This window comes from Phalangium opilio, unplaced genomic scaffold (assembly GCF_054372755.1).
Source record: "Phalangium opilio isolate 3A_F unplaced genomic scaffold, DU_Popi_V2 ptg000056l_1, whole genome shotgun sequence".
Classification (NCBI taxonomy): domain Eukaryota; kingdom Metazoa; phylum Arthropoda; class Arachnida; order Opiliones; family Phalangiidae; genus Phalangium; species Phalangium opilio.
Window position 1 is genome coordinate 5,319,362 of NW_028324175.1, and position 16,511 is coordinate 5,335,872.

The 16,511-nt window shown below is 36.9% G+C and overlaps 1 protein-coding gene across 6 annotated transcripts in view; it reads left to right on the top strand.

Annotated features, from left to right (window-relative positions):
• The first annotated feature begins 1,239 nt into the window (after positions 1 to 1,239).
• LOC149668158 (uncharacterized) overlaps positions 1,240 to 16,511 on the top strand; it is a 66,623-nt gene continuing 51,351 nt past the window's right edge. Inside the window, exons 1-11 of one of the 6 annotated variants that reach the window (XM_089841044.1) lie at positions 1,240 to 1,571; positions 1,634 to 1,679; positions 1,748 to 1,850; positions 1,924 to 2,005; positions 2,068 to 2,210; positions 2,268 to 2,332; positions 2,392 to 2,681; positions 4,805 to 5,024; positions 8,385 to 8,635; positions 11,846 to 12,279; positions 12,717 to 13,366. In XM_089841044.1, the coding sequence (XP_089697170.1) occupies positions 1,533 to 1,571; positions 1,634 to 1,679; positions 1,748 to 1,850; positions 1,924 to 2,005; positions 2,068 to 2,210; positions 2,268 to 2,332; positions 2,392 to 2,408 (495 nt within the window). In that variant the 5' untranslated portion in view covers positions 1,240 to 1,532 and the 3' untranslated portion in view covers positions 2,409 to 2,681; positions 4,805 to 5,024; positions 8,385 to 8,635; positions 11,846 to 12,279; positions 12,717 to 13,366. Of the gene's footprint in view, positions 1,572 to 1,633; positions 1,680 to 1,747; positions 1,851 to 1,923; positions 2,006 to 2,067; positions 2,211 to 2,267; positions 2,333 to 2,391; positions 2,682 to 3,916; positions 4,159 to 4,804; positions 5,025 to 8,384; positions 8,636 to 11,845; positions 13,369 to 16,511 lie in introns of those variants that run through there. The other 5 variants (XM_089841043.1, XM_089841045.1, XM_089841042.1 and 2 more) reach the window with 5 other exon arrangements.

The following is a 16,511-nucleotide window of genomic DNA, read 5'->3' on the forward strand; positions in this document are numbered from 1 at the left end:
ATTTTTAGATATATAGTGGCTAGGAAGAAGGAACTGGTGGGGTTTTTATGGCTATGAAAATATCGATTAAAATAGTTTCCGCGACTTAAATGTAATTAATTATCATATAATTAACATCAAGAAATTAATTGGAAAAACTGTATTTTGATTGTGCGAGCTAAAAGTAATGTTTTCCCGTGAAAACATACCCAATTTAGTAATATTTTGAAAAAGGGGGAATTTATTCAGTTGATAAAACCTCAGACCACTTATATATATATATATATATTTATATATATTATATATATATATATATATATATATATATATATATTTATATATTATATATATATATATATTTATATATTATATATATATATATATTTATATATTATATATATTATATATATATATATATATTTATATATTATATATATATATATATTTATATATTATATATATTATATATATATATATATATATATTAGTGGTCTGAGGTTTTATCAACTGAATATATATATATATATATATATATATATATATATATATATATATTATATATATATATATATATATTAGTGGTCTGAGGTTTTATCAACTGAATATATATATATATATATATATATATATATATTATATATATATATATATATATATTAGTGGTCTGAGGTTTTATCAACTGAATATATATATATATATATATATATATATATATATATAACAAAAACAGGCGCGCATTTAGCAGAACATCATAAAACCTTTCTGAATTTAGTGCGCGTTGTATTGAACACGAAGAACACTAACTTACCTTTCTATTACCAAGACAGGATTGCGGTCGTCCTTCTACCAAGGCTTCTACTCGCTATTAAATTCATGCAGAGCACCCACAATAGATCTTCGCTTTGACGACGCCATAATTAAACTTAACTTTATTACTTAAATTTCATATTCGGCAAAAATATTTTTGTAGTAAGTTTCACAAGTCAAATCGGTAACTAAACTGAATCACGACCGGTTAGGCGTTTTTATATTCAACCCCCTCCGAATGCGCGTGGCTTTCGCGAATCTTATTGGTCAAAAAATTTTCAAACTTCATAAATGCAGGGATGGAAATAACCAGCGAGGGAAATAAGGCCGTGGTGCAGGGCAAATGATCAGTGGATAATGTCCCGTGTATTGTGCTTATTTCCGGTCCGGAAAATAATTTTTTGCCGGGATCAGCGTGATCGAGTACACCGTGCCGGTGGAGTGTCTGCTTCTGTCAAACTGTCAGTGACAGTCACCAGCGCAACTTTATTTTTCAGCGAATTATCCTTTGGCATTACTTCTTTTTTGCGTGTGTATTTATTAATTTTCAGAAACAATTTTAGTAGCCATCGGTTTCTTTAAAAATTTAAATCAAGAATAAAATCTTGATCAGAATTTTCAAAACTTTTTACACTAAGCCTTGGATTTCTTGAAGTTCTTTAAACTTAGTTCTAGTTACAGTTTGTACGCCAGTGTTTCCGACTTTGAAAACATGGCAGTTAAAGGCGCTACCCTTCGTGGATTCTATGGAGATTTTGGATTTTGTTGGCTGCAAACGTCATAAAGTAAAAACCAGACCTTTTTTGCGAAACTGAACTCAATCTCATAGCGCTTTTAATATTTGCAGACGATACATGATTTTAGAACAGCTTATTCTATTAAATTTGCTCCTGGTTTGTTCAAAATTCGAGCTCAGCTATATTTAATATTTTTTTTTACTGAAATTAAACGTGTAATTTAGATTATTACGTTTATCGAGGGAAAGTTTTGGAGCCACTTTTATTTGAAAATCCTAACCCAAACCACCCCATGTATAAAGAATGGGTCAAGTCTGCGGCTATAAAGTAAGAAAATAATCCTTTTACTATTGAAAATAAACGTAATAACTCGTCTTATTTGTAAAATTCTTTGATTTAGCGACAGTTTAAATTTTGATGACCTAATTAGTTTTGTAAACTTCTTCAAACTAGTGGCAAAAGCGATTGGTCCAATTTTATTGGTAAGAAGGGAAAATTTTTATAATTTAATATTAATTGCAAATCTGGGGAAATTCTATTTAAGTTGTTTAAATGCGCGTCCACCGAGTGCGAGAAAGTAGAGACTCGGTGGGTCGAGCTTATTTCGAAATGCCAAAGCGTAAAGAAGTTTCATTTGGACAAAGCCTCGCAATTAATTAGAGATGACGCTTTATATGGGATCACAAGGTAAGGCGCAAAGTATAATAATTATAAATAATTGTGATTAAAGCTAAGGTTTTAAAGGAAATATTCAACAATATCCCGTGAAAAAGAGATTGAAACAGCCTATATCATCTGCACTCGCGTTTGTAAGTTCATTTCTCCCAATGTTTCGTTTAATTTTTTATATATCATGAACATTTTTCAGTTTTTGATGAAAATTAGGACTGGCCCATGACATTAACATCATTTGGTGTATCACGGGAAAGTACAGGGAAATGTCTGGGAAAAAGCAGATAGGAATTTGGAAGTGGAATTTTCAGGAAACCCTCTTATCTAATTTTTAACGCGTATTTTTAATTTCTCAGTTTTGACGTATCGCTTCTACCTCCAAAACATTGCCAGGAACTGATTAAAAACGTTTCAGTCTTAAAGCAATACGATTGGCCAGGAACGGAAAAAGTTATTGACGAAACTTCAATCAAGGAGAGACTCGAGGTTAGTTCTCATTTCTATAAATATATTTATACGCTTGCTTGGAATAGTTATAATGGTATTTGTCACGCTTTAGGAAAAAACTAATCAATAAATAAACCATTATAGTATTCTAGCGTAAAAATAAACACGGGGAAAAGTTAAATAGAAAGTCCAATAAACAAACATTTTATAGCTTCGTTTTCAAATATGGCCACAGGAATGAGTAAAGGCGTGTTTTCAATCAAGATTTTTTGAACAAAAATTAAGCTTTTGCTTCAAAAGTAGCAGCGGAAAGCCGAAGCAAAAAATCTTGGTGTTTTCAAACAAGCTTCAAATTCAGCTTTTCGTCTTTTCAGGCTTTAAACCTTAGAGAAGCAGATATCTAAATGAGTTTGATATTTGCTTCTCATTTTGTTTAAGAGCTAGAAGTGTCGTCAATCTTGATTCACCAATTAGATTAAAGCATACAGTCTCCATGGTTACAACTATCTGCATGTTTTTTACATTAAAGGCAGCTAGTGTTTCGGCGCATTCAGTTTTGCTACGGGTTTAGGACTTTTTTCGAAAAGAAAATGACGTCTACACACATGAAAATGTAATTTATAAATAAGTCACGCCCACTTGTAATTTTTTATTCATTTGAAGCTTGTTTGAAAACGATACGAGTTTCAGCTTTTCCATTTCAATTTTTTGGAAGATTTTTTATCTTCGAAAGCCCGTCAAAAGTTCCCAAAAAAGCCAAGTTGATTGAAAACGGGCCTTAAGACTTTAACATTAGCCAGGGTTAGTTTCAATTTAATTATTTATTATCATTTTAATTAGGGTTTTAGGTAGTGCACGTCGCATCTTAGGGGAAGGGGAAATTGCTGCACTTACCAAGTAAAAGGCGCAATTAGGTTATTCTAAATTTAGTTTCACAAATCATTGTACGTTGGGGGAGTTAATTAGTGCTTGAATTCTAGTTTATCAAAGTCACTTGAAATATCAATTTGAAGCACTGTTTTAATTAGAGTTGCTACGGGTCAGGGAATTTGAAAATTGACCCAAAGGTCGGGGAATATTAAGAATTTCAACAAAGTCAGGGAATTTGATTAAAGTTTGTTAAAATCTCCGCGTTTATGTGACGTTTTAAACGCCGTTTTAGCGAGATCACACGTGACCAGGCACTGAAATCGAGGAGTGTGAAATCTGCTGTGTTTTACGTCAAATTTTAATATTCGATTTAATCGAATTTGTTCTCTTTTTCTTATATTTAGAGCAATAACAATTTGGCCTAAAAATATCAGGGAAAATCTTATAAAAGGGTCAGGGAAAAGCTGGAAAGTCAGGGAATTTGAATCTGAAAATATCAATTCAAAGTGCTGTTTAATGGTAGGGTCGAGTGCGTTGGGGACGATGAATAGAGTCTGTATTTTTTCTGGTATATCAAGGTCTTTTGGAACATCAATTTGAAGTACTTTTTAAACTGGACTTTGTATCTGGTAATATTTAGATACGCAAAGGCCACAATCGAGATACGTTAGATTAGGTTTCATTTAATGTGTAATTTCATTGCGGTCATAATGCCTTAATTTTTATAAATTCGATTTGTGGTGAGCCCTAATTTGTGTAATTTAGCGGCTAATGTAACTTAATCTGAAACTGTCAATACTATCAAAAGTATATAGATATAAAAACGAAAAGTACACTTCGTTAATTGAAATTTGCTCGCGCCATGTAATATGAGAAGCCCTCCTTTTTCCCAGAATAGTGTTGACCCCCTCAGCTGCGTATGATTACCTTCCCGACCTACCATAGGGAAAAAGCAGTGAATAGGCTCATAAAATAGCATAGCTATAGTACCAAAAATTAACGTTCGGATCGCTAGCTTCATGTACTACTTTCTATAAATCTATGACATAAAGGTCTTCCCTAATTGGTTAATTCCTGTAGGCGGTTGAGCGGAGGGTAGCTTGCTTCTCAGGTTACATATCGTCTACAGCCAAAGGCAGGGAATTGTTAGTGAAGTGTACTTTTTGTTTTTATATCTATATACTTTTGATACTATTGGGCCAGGCAATCTGGTTTCCGTTTTAACCCAAAACATATCTTTTTGTCGCGTCGACTCGATTGCCATTCAATAATCCTAAATAATTTCTTTACAGGAAGAGCTTTCCGAGCTAATATATAAGTGTCGTTTCGCTCCGAAACCAGACGCAGTTTGTCGTTTAAATTCTTGTCCCTACACTAGAAACATCTATTACACTGACCCCAATATCAGAGGTTGCTACCAATTGTTTTGCACTGGAAATTGCCACGTGGAATATCATTTTCAATGTTGGAGGCGTGTTCGAACTTCGAGACGAAATGGGCAAAACTGAAAAAGTAAGGGAAACGTCTGACGAGGTCGACCAACATCAAACTTTTCTCTTTAAAAAAAAAAATATTATTTTTCGCATGATTTTTTGGATAATTCTTGCCCTACACCCGGCTGCGAAAACGTAGTTTATCTAATCCAAATTATTTCCAAAAATTGCGAAATTCAAAATACCGTAAGTAATCGTATCTAACCACAAACTTCACCAAGGCTTAACTGGCAAGGCCTAGTGACGTTTCATTTAAAATATGATCTCTAACGAGATATTTGTATATATAAAAGGTCTAACCACTAACTTCACCAAGGCTTAACTGGCAAGGCCTAGTGACGTTTAAGATAAAACGTTTCATTTAAAATATGATCTCTACCGAGCTAGTCTAACCTCAGACCACCAAACTCATGGACTGGAGACAGGGGCGTCGATCATGTGGGGGCAGTGGGGGCCTGAGCCCCCACGGGGAAAAATGAGAGGGGGCTTAGCCTCCTCTGGGAAGCTGCGTTTAATTTGGGTGCCACTGTGACTGTGAGTCGGCCGAGACTGGTCCCCCACGCTCACTCTTTTTACCCTATAAGGAAAATATAAATGGCCTTTTGTTGTTGAAATAATAGAGTTATTCTAGTCTATTTCACTATTTACGATTAGGTCTGTATTTATATCGATATAGAATATATATCCTAAATTCCTCATAAACATTTTCTACTATATATGGATGTAGCAAGATTATATTCAGAACGGAGGTGCGCAAATGTTTCCAAGCTGGATTTTTTAATACCAACCACTTGGCATCGCTTAGAAACGCCAATCAGTGACTGCAAAAAGGAGGTTGGAGCGACCGAATTCTCCAGGAGTCTTGTGCTGAACCAAACGGACTCTTTTTATATTGCAGGGAGCCCAGCGGTCCAATTTTCTGTATAAAATACTATATAATTGAACCTGTCCCATATTATGTTATAATTTTATGAAAGGTCCTATTATATCCTATACTCTTGACATAGTCAAAGTTTTCGTATAGTTAAATGCCAAATTTGTCAAAATCTAGCTCTTTCATCGAGATAAAATTTAAAGACAGCGAAATTGCGAAGCTCGCTTCGCTCGCTCTGGAATTTTTACACATAGTAACTTCATTAAGATTTTTTTCAAAGTAAAATCTGATTATTTTTCTGTTGAGACTTTTCTACACAGTTTAGAACTAAAATAGGTTTACATATGAGAATTTTTAGTACTATATTTCCCATAAAACGCCCTTTTTCTACTACAAAATCCTATATTTCATATTTTCCTATAAGGAATAAAACATTTTGGCTTAGCTCCCTGGTGTTGCCTTGGGCCCCAGCCCCCCCCCCCTGGGAAAAATTATGATCGACGCCCCTGACTGGAGACAGCTACTCCTCAAAAAAACAAAATCGCGAATTTTCCTTGGGTTTGGTGAAAACTTCCAACATCCGCCGCCACAGCGCTAGTGTCAGGCGTTGATCTAAGCAAATCTAGCTTCAGTTGCCTGTTCATGGGTCAGGTGGTCTGAGGACCGTCTAACCACTAACTTCACCAAGGCTTAACTGGCAAGGCCTAGTGACGTTTCATTTAAAATATGATCTCTAACGAGATATTTATATATATAAATGGTCTAACCACTAACTTCACCAAGGCTTAAGCGGCAAGGCCTAGTGACGTTTAAAATAAAACGGCTAAACTTTACTTTAGCTCGCGCATTTTAAATACAGTTTTTTCAATAAATATCTTTTCTGGGAGGTTAATTATATGATAATTTATTAAATTTAAGTTGCGGAAACTAACTTACATCAATATTTTCCAGGTTTTTTGTAATTTATTCCCTCTTATTCCCTTATCCATGAGCGGCGTGCGCCTGTTTTTGTGCTAAATGTGCGCCTGTTTTTGTTATTATCAAGTTTTATCAACTGAATAAATTTCCCCTTTTCCAAAATTTTACTAAATAGAATATGTTTTTACCCCTTTCCAATTAGCTTGTTTATTGCCACCTTTTCCAAAAAATTATTATTTTTAGTTTCTTTCTACCCTAAAAAGAGGAGCACTTTTAGCCATTCGTGTTTTTGTTACTGCATAAATATCCCCTTTTCCAAAATATTACTAAATTTTGTATGCTTTTTTACCTCAAAATATTGGTCTTTTTCCAAATCATTAGACCCAACCATAACGTTTTTTAAAATGGCTGGGGAACTTTATAATCCGCTTAACACTAACACAGAAATCCTTCCGATAAACTGTTGATATGGATGATGAAAGCCATGAAAACATTGATTAAAATAGTTTCCGCACCTCCAAGAAATGATATTTGTTGAAAAAACTGTATTTAAAATGCGCGAGCTAAAGTAAAGTTTTTCCAATAAAACGTTTCATTTAAAATATGATCTCTACCGAGCTAGTCTAACCTCAGACCACCAAACTCATGGACTGGAGACAGCTACTCCTCAAAAAAACAAAATGGCGCGAATTTTACTTGGGTTTGGTGAGAAACTTCCAACATCCGCCGCCACAGCGCTAGTGTCAGGCGTTGATCTAAGCAAATCTAGCTTCAGTTGCCTATTCATGGGTCAGGTGGTCTGAGGACCGTCTAACCACTAACTTCACCAAGGCTTAACTGGCAAGGCCTAGTGACGTTTAATTTAAAATATGATCTGTCTAACCACTATATTAACTATGGGTGTGCGAGCGCTGGATTTTCAGTTTCGAGCCTTGAAATTTTTTTCTTATCGAGCTTCGAGCCGCGCTTTGATTTTCTTATCGAGCTCTCGATCTTTCAGGTTTAGTCAAAAATCGGGTTTCGAGCCTTATCGAGCTTTCAAGTTGGTGAAAATCAGATTTCGAGCCTAAAGAAAGTTCTTCTTTTTAGATAAGACGGCTTTTGATTATTCTAGCAAGTTTCAGAAGGAACTAATTGCCTTTAACCTTATGCTAAGTTTGCTAAGACACAATCACGAAAATAAATAAAAACAAGTATCAAACAGCCTTTAGTTTTTTGTCGGCGGGAAAAATGGCGCCGATTTCCTCCAACAACGCTGCTAACGTAGGATGATTGAATAATTTCTTTGCCTTGCATCATGCGCATCATGCGTGCTTCGAATAACTCAAACTAAGAGCCAATCAAAAGTCGTCTTATATATCGGACCTGGTTCTGTGTCACACCATTTCAAGAGCTAATAAGAATTAAGCTTACTTAAACCCCTTGCAGATCGAAAAGGTAGGATTTCGCGCATCCAGGGTTTTTGAGAGATGGTTGGGAACTCAATTTAGGCTACTCGGCTCGATCGAGTACTCGAACCTTTTCGAGCACTCGCACATGCCTAATATTAACTAAGGCTAAGTGACATATTTGTTTTTTTTTTTTTAGTTTGAAAGCGCTATTCATGGAGAGGAAGACAGAGACTCGAAGTATTAAGAAGCGTAAAAAACTCGAGAAAGTAAAAAAGCCGTTGAAGGATGGTGAGAAAGAAGCTGAATATGATCCCGAAGATGAGGATGAAGATGATCAATATAACCCTAACGACACTGAGTGGAAAGATGTTCCAACGGAGACCACTGCTGAAAAGGAAAATATTCCCCTTAACATCGAACATTAACCAAATCAAATCATTTATGATTGTAAGTTTACTATTTTTTGTTCTGACCTTACTCCCACTGATGAAATATGTAAATTAAGTCCTGAAATTAGAGCCCAATTTAGATGCATTAGTATTACTATTAGTTTAAAAGTAGAGGCGTGCGGTTAACCGTTTCAATCGAATAATTCGATCGAATACCGAACCGAATTATTCGATAAGCCCATTTTCACTATTCGATACGAATGTCGAATGCCGACCTGACTTTTCGGTTAAAGTTCGACTACCATAAATTTAGGTCCTAGGCACAAGAGAGACCCACCTTATTTTAAAAATTATCATTCCAATTTAATTTGTCTCCAATCAAAAACTACCCTCATGTGCCTAGGAAAATTTTAAGAAACACTTGGCCACCAATGAGGAGAGGTATTTTGAAATTTAGGAGCTTCTAAATGTTTTTCTCCTTGCTTTGTATTGACTATTGGCGAATATTAGGGTTACTACCCGATTAACCGCGAATAGTTAAGCCTAGTATTCGCGAGATGAACTGATATATTTAAAAAGAGTGGTTATAAAGAATCTAGATTTCTATTAGAGAGCCCGATTTATCTGGGCCATAGCCGACTTGTATTAATAAAGGCCTATAGGTAGGAAGATAACCATGGGGCGGCATACCGATTTTTTAGCGACCGCTAGATGTCGTTCTTAGGGGGAAAATTTTGTGGCGGGAACTTCAAAACGAATGAAAATGCCAATAGGAGAAAGCTTACTTTTTGTCTTGAGGTTAGGTTTTTTTTTCTGAATAAAGTAGGGCAGTTTTTTTTAGAAGTAATACATTTACTTGATAACAATATATTTGTCTTTATCTCATTTTAAGTGCGTTAAGTAAAGTATGTTTTCTACTTTGCTATCACAGTACAATGTAATATTTTCAAAATTAGAGTTTTGATTAGCACCTAACATATGAAATTTTTTGAATCACATTACAAATTTGCATATTTTCGGGGTAAGGGTTTTTATTTGTACGTTTTGACTGTTTCTTCAAAGTCACTTATATCTTTGGCATAGTTGATCATTAGGGGTTTGACAAGCTTATCTAACATAATATCACATAAATTAATATATACCTATTCCTCCCCCATTTTCGGCGTACCTATTCCTCCCCCATTTTCAGCGTACCTATTCCTCCCCCATTTTCAGCGTACCTATTCCTCCCCCATTTTCGGCGTACCTATTCCTCCTCCATTTTCGGCGTACCTATTCCTCCCCCATTTTCGGCGTACCTATTCCTCCCCCATTTTCAGCGTACCTATTCCTCCCCCATTTTCGGCGTACCTATTCCTCCCCCATTTTCGGCGTACCTATTCCTCCCCCATTTTCAGCGTACCTATTCCTCCCCCATTTTCAGCGTACCTATTCCTCCCCCATTTTCAGCGTACCTATTCCTCCCCCATTTTCGGCGTACCTATTCCTCCCCCATTTTCGGCGTACCTATTCCTCCCCCATTTTCAGCGTACCTATTCCTCCCCCATTTTCGGCGTACCTATTCCTCCCCCATTTTCGGCGTACCTATTCCTCCCCCATTTTCGGCGTACCTATTCCTCCCCCATTTTCAGCGTACCTATTCCTCCCCCATTTTCAGCGTACCTATTCCTCCCCCATTTTCGGCGTACCTATTCCTCCCCCATTTTCGGCGTACCTATTCCTCCCCCATTTTCGGCGTACCTATTCCTCCCCCATTTTCGGCGTACCTATTCCTCCCCCATTTTCGGCGTACCTATTCCTCCCCCATTTTCGGCGTACCTATTCCTCCCCCATTTTCAGCGTACCTATTCCTCCCCCATTTTCGGCGTACCTATTCCTCCCCCATTTTCGGCGTACCTATTCCTCCCCCATTTTCAGCGTACCTATTCCTCACCCATTTTCAGCGTACCTATTCCTCCCCCATTTTCAGCGTACCTATTCCTCCCCCATTTTCAGCGTACCTATTCCTCCCCCATTTTCGGCGTACCTATTCCTCCCCCATTTTCGGCGTACCTATTCCTCCCCCATTTTCAGCGTACCTATTCCTCACCCATTTTCAGCGTACCTATTCCTCCCCCATTTTCAGCGTACCTATTCCTCCCCCATTTTCGGCGTACCTATTCCTCCCCCATTTTCGGCGTACCTATTCCTCCCCCATTTTCGGCGTACCTATTCCTCACCCATTTTCAGCGTACCTATTCCTCACCCATTTTCAGCGTACCTATTCCTCACCCATTTTCAGCGTACCTATTCCTCCCCCATTTTCAGCGTACCTATTCCTCCCCCATTTTCAGCGTACCTATTCCTCCCCCATTTTCAGCGTACAAATTCCTCCCCCATTTTCAGCGTACAAATTCCTCCCCCATTTTCAGCGTACCTATTCCTCCCCCATTTTCAGCGTACCTATTCCTCCCCCATTTTCAGCGTCCCACCAGACCCAATTGTTTCCGCAGTTAAGGCGCGTATTTCCCTCAGATTTCGTATCCACCCCCATAAAATACGCCAGTAATGTTTTGGTAAATGTAGACATATTCACAGGGTTGGCCAAATTACATGAACCTCAAATAAAAAATTATAATTACAAATCAAAACTATAATAAATTGCAAATTATAAATCATCGTAGGATTCGTATCTGACTTTGTTAAAGAACCCTTAATGTTTCTACCTCGCCAAAATACTTTAGGTATTTTAAAGTATGCAACAACGCATTAAGTTACTAAACTTTTTCAATCCTACTGTATATATTCATTTATGTGATATTATGTTAGATAAGCTTGTCAAACCCTAATGATCCCCCGAAAATACGCAAAGTTGTAATGTGATTCAAAAAATTTCATATGTTAGGTACTAATCAAAACACTTATTTTGAAAGTATTACATTGTACTGTGATAGAAAAGTAGAAAAAATACTTTACTAAACGCACTATAAATGAGATAAAGACAACTTTATTGTTATCAAGTAAATGTATTACTTCTAAAACAAACTGCCTTACTTTATTTAAAAAAAAACCCAACCTCAAGGCAAAAAGTAAGCTTTCTCCACTGCTTTCTCCTATTGGCATTTTCATTCATTTTGAAGTTCCCGCCACAATATTTTCCCCCTAAGAACGACATCTAGCGGCGGCAGATCACTACGGCCATTGCCAATATCAGAAAAAAAACCGAGGATCACCTATAGGCCTTTATTAATACAAGTCGGCTATGGTATGGATGAATAATTTTGACTAGTGAAAAGGCTAGAGACAATCAAGACTCGGCTAGACACTCCAAGCCGAAATTTTTTAAAAGCTCGGCTTACTCGGCTCGCACCCCCTATCATTCTACTCTTGGAAAAGTTCGCGTCGCCCAGTTGTTGAAATGTCTTAGGCCAGGAAAACAAATTAAATAGCGTAATTACCGAAAGATCCTTTAACTTCTCAATCTTCGGAGGTTCTGGCGTATAGTTAAACGTGTAAACATCTGACATTAGGTAAACGCAATCGCCCACCCTGTATTCAATGTTCTCCCATTTAATACTTTCGAAGTAGGAGACATCAGATTTCGGCCCAGACGTCCTAGCTCCCCATCGTGGAACAAAAAACTAAAAAATAAAAAAAAAAAGTCGTGAACCTCTTCTACAAAAGCAGGGATAGATTTAATTTTAGAAGTAGGAATGGATAACGGTTAGTATTTACTTCACTCCGACTCATAGCCCGGTAAAGAGCCCCTCCCTCCAACATGTAAAGAAAAGATTAAATTATCTTATTGGCTCACTTAAACAGGGTTCATACAACTTTCCCTGATATTTCCAGGTTTTTCCCCATATACTTCCCAGAGTTTTCCCGTATATGGAGTATCCTATGGAGCAAATGTTAACGAACGAGGTGGGGGGGGGACAAATAGGACTATTACATAATCAAAGGACATCCCCGTATCTCTAGTAGAACCAGAGTTATGAGCCTCCAAATATAGTGCAATGTTAATCCTATGGAGGGGATGTTTACGAACATTTTGCTTAATTACTCGGCCCCTGATTGACGCAACTTTCCCTGAATTTTACTTAAAAATTCGAAATTTCCCTGAGGTTTTTGTCAACTATTTATTTCCCTGATTTTTCCAGGTTTGAATGAAGCATGTTAAACCACGTTTAGATGACGTTGCTGACGGGTACGGCGAAAAATACGTAATTCCTTTTTACCTCTGTCGCTATGCGCTATGACCCGCCTCTTCTTTCATACCCCCCCCCCCTTTCCCGTGGACTTTGACGCCGCGTCCAGATTACTCTGTTCTCCATTCCTACTTCTAAAATTAAATCTATCCCTGGGAAAAGCTTTTGGTTCTTATACTGGTTTACGGGAGAAAAAAAAAATGGCCAAAGAACATTTTGTTAAATCAATATGGCTTAATAAAACAAGACGAAAATCATTTACAATTTTCAACAAAGGCGCTATCTGTTAAAGGGACTGCGAAGAAGCTATCGGCGGGCGGGTAAAAATTATTTGAAATACGTCACAGGCATCACGTGACAACAAGATACAAAGACTCCACATAGGGTGGGACTGGACACCTAGTCCTTGTTTTTCGCGAGATTACAGCGCAAATTCCCCGAAGTGCTTGTTTCCGAAATAAAACGAACTAAGCTTCTTTGAACCACGCCTCTCCTCGGTCACGTGACTCTGACGTATTTCAAATCATTTTTACCCAGCCGCCGATGCCTTCTTTACAGTCCCTTTAATTTATAAATTTTCACAGTTCCCATCTGGACACGTACTCAAGTGTTTTTCGCGAGATATCAGCGCCAAATCCCTGCAGCGCAAGTTTTAAAATGAAACAAACTAAGTTTCTTTGAACCACGTGTCTCATCTCGGACACTTTCACCCGCCTGATGATTCCTTCTGTACAGTCCATTTTAAAAAAAGTTCTTACTTGAACAAAATTATATAGATATAAAAACAAAAAGCACACTTTATTAATAATTCCCTGCCTTTGGTTGTTGACGGCATGTAAACTAAACTGAGACACAAAGTACCACCTACAGGAACTAATCAATCAGGGAAGAGCTTTTTGATGTCACAGAAGGTGTGAATGTTTACAGCACGTTTTAAGCGCTTATAATTAAATAAACTCGATCGGTACGCGACAATTTGGTCTCGCCGTTATGGTCTTGCCGATTTGGTCTCGCTGTTTTGGTCTCGCTGTTTTGGTCTCGCTGTTTTGGTCTCGCCGTTTTGGTCTCGGGACAATTGGGTCTCGGTACTATTGGGTCTCGGGACAAATGGGTCTCGGGACAAATGGGTCTCGGGACAAATGGGTCTCGGGACAAATGGGTCTCGGGACAATTGGGTCTCGGGACAATTGGGTCTCGGGACAATTGGGTCTCGGAACAATTGGGTCTCGGGACAATTGGGTCTCGGGACAAATGGGTCTCGGGACCTAACCCAACCCAACTTTGTTTGAAGGTAAGAAGATTATTTATATGAGTATTAAAAGCCCGCCTCTTACAACGAACAATTTATTAGCAATAATTGAAATATTTTGGAAGGTGTCAGACAATTAATAGGAGAATATTTGGAAAAGGTGGCAGCTAATTAATTGGAGAATATTTTGGAAAGGGTGGCAGCTAATTAATTGGAGAATATTTTGGAAAAGGTGGCAGCTAATTAATTGGAGAATGTTTTGGAAAAGGTGGCAGCTAACTATTAGGAGAACATTTTGGGAAAGGTGGCAGCTAATTAGTAGGAGAATGTTTTGGAAAAGGTGTCAGATAATTAATAGGAGAATGTTTTCGAAAAGGTGTCAGATAATTAATAGGAGAATATTTGGAAAAGGTGGCAGCTAATTAATTGGAGAATATTTTGGAAAAGGTGGCAGCTAATTAATTGGAGAATATTTTGGAAAAGGTGGCAGCTAATTAATTGGAGAATATTTTGGAAAAGGTGGCAGCTAATTAATTGGAGAATATTTTGGAAAAGGTGGCAGCTAATTAATTGGAGAATGTTTTGGAAAAGGTGGCAGCTAACTATTAGGAGAACATTTTGGAAAAGGTGGCAGCTAATTAGTAGGAGAATGTTTTGGAAAAGGTGTCAGATAATTAATAGGAGAATGTTTTCGAAAAGGTGTCAGATAATTAATAGGAGAATATTTTGGAAATGGTGGCAGCCAATTAATTATAGAATATTTTGGAAAAGGTGGCAGCTAACTATTAGGAGAATATTTTGGAAAAGGTGGCAACTAATTAGTAGGAGAATGTTTTGGAAAAGGTGTCAGATAATTAATAGGATAATATTTTGGAAAAGGTGGCAGCTAATTAATTGGAGAATATTTGGAAAAGGTGGCAGCTAATTAATTGGAGAATATTTTGGAAAGGGTGGCAGCTAATTAATTGGAGAATATTTTGGAAAGGGTGGCAGCTAATTAATTGGAGAATATTTTGGAAAAGGTGGCAGCTAATTAATTGGAGAATGTTTTGGAAAAGGTGGCAGCTAACTATTAGGAGAACATTTTGGGAAAGGTGGCAGCTAATTAGTAGGAGAATGTTTTGGAAAAGGTGTCAGATAATTAATAGGAGAATGTTTTCGAAAAGGTGTCAGATAATTAATAGGAGAATATTTGGAAAAGGTGGCAGCTAATTAATTGGAGAATATTTTGGAAAAGGTGGCAGCTAATTAATTGGAGAATATTTTGGAAAAGGTGGCAGCTAATTAATTGGAGAATATTTTGGAAAAGGTGGCAGCTAATTAATTGGAGAATGTTTTGGAAAAGTTGGCAGCTAACTATTAGGAGAATATTTTGGAAAAGGTGGCAACTAATTAGTAGGAGAATGTTTTGGAAAAGGTGTCAGATAATTAATAGGATAATATTTTGGAAAAGGTGGCAGCTAATTAATTGGAGAATATTTGGAAAAGGTGGCAGCTAATTAATTGGAGAATATTTTGGAAAGGGTGGCAGCTAATTAATTGGAGAATATTTTGGAAAGGGTGGCAGCTAATTAATTGGAGAATATTTTGGAAAAGGTGGCAGCTAATTAATTGGAGAATGTTTTGGAAAAGGTGGCAGCTAACTATTAGGAGAACATTTTGGGAAAGGTGGCAGCTAATTAGTAGGAGAATGTTTTGGAAAAGGTGTCAGATAATTAATAGGAGAATGTTTTCGAAAAGGTGTCAGATAATTAATAGGAGAATATTTGGAAAAGGTGGCAGCTAATTAATTGGAGAATATTTTGGAAAAGGTGGCAGCTAATTAATTGGAGAATATTTTGGAAAAGGTGGCAGCTAATTAATTGGAGAATATTTTGGAAAAGGTGGCAGCTAATTAATTGGAGAATATTTTGGAAAAGGTGGCAGCTAATTAATTGGAGAATGTTTTGGAAAAGGTGGCAGCTAACTATTAGGAGAACATTTTGGAAAAGGTGGCAGCTAATTAGTAGGAGAATGTTTTGGAAAAGGTGTCAGATAATTAATAGGAGAATGTTTTCGAAAAGGTGTCAGATAATTAATAGGAGAATATTTTGGAAATGGTGGCAGCCAATTAATTATAGAATATTTTGGAAAAGGTGGCAGCTAACTATTAGGAGAATATTTTGGAAAAGGTGGCAACTAATTAGTAGGAGAATGTTTTGGAAAAGGTGTCAGATAATTAATAGGATAATATTTTGGAAAAGGTGGCAGCTAATTAATTGGAGAATATTTTGGAAAAGGTGGCAGCTAATTAATAGGAGAATATTTTGGAAAAGGTGGTAGCTAATTAGTAGAAGAATGTTTTGGAAAAGGTGGCAGCTAATTAATTGGAGAATATTTTGGAAAAGGTGGTAGCTAATTAGTAGGAGAATGTTTTGGATAAGGTGGCAGCTAATTAATTGGAGAATATTTTGGAAAAGGTGGCAGCTAGTTAATAGGAGAATATTTTGGAAAAGGTG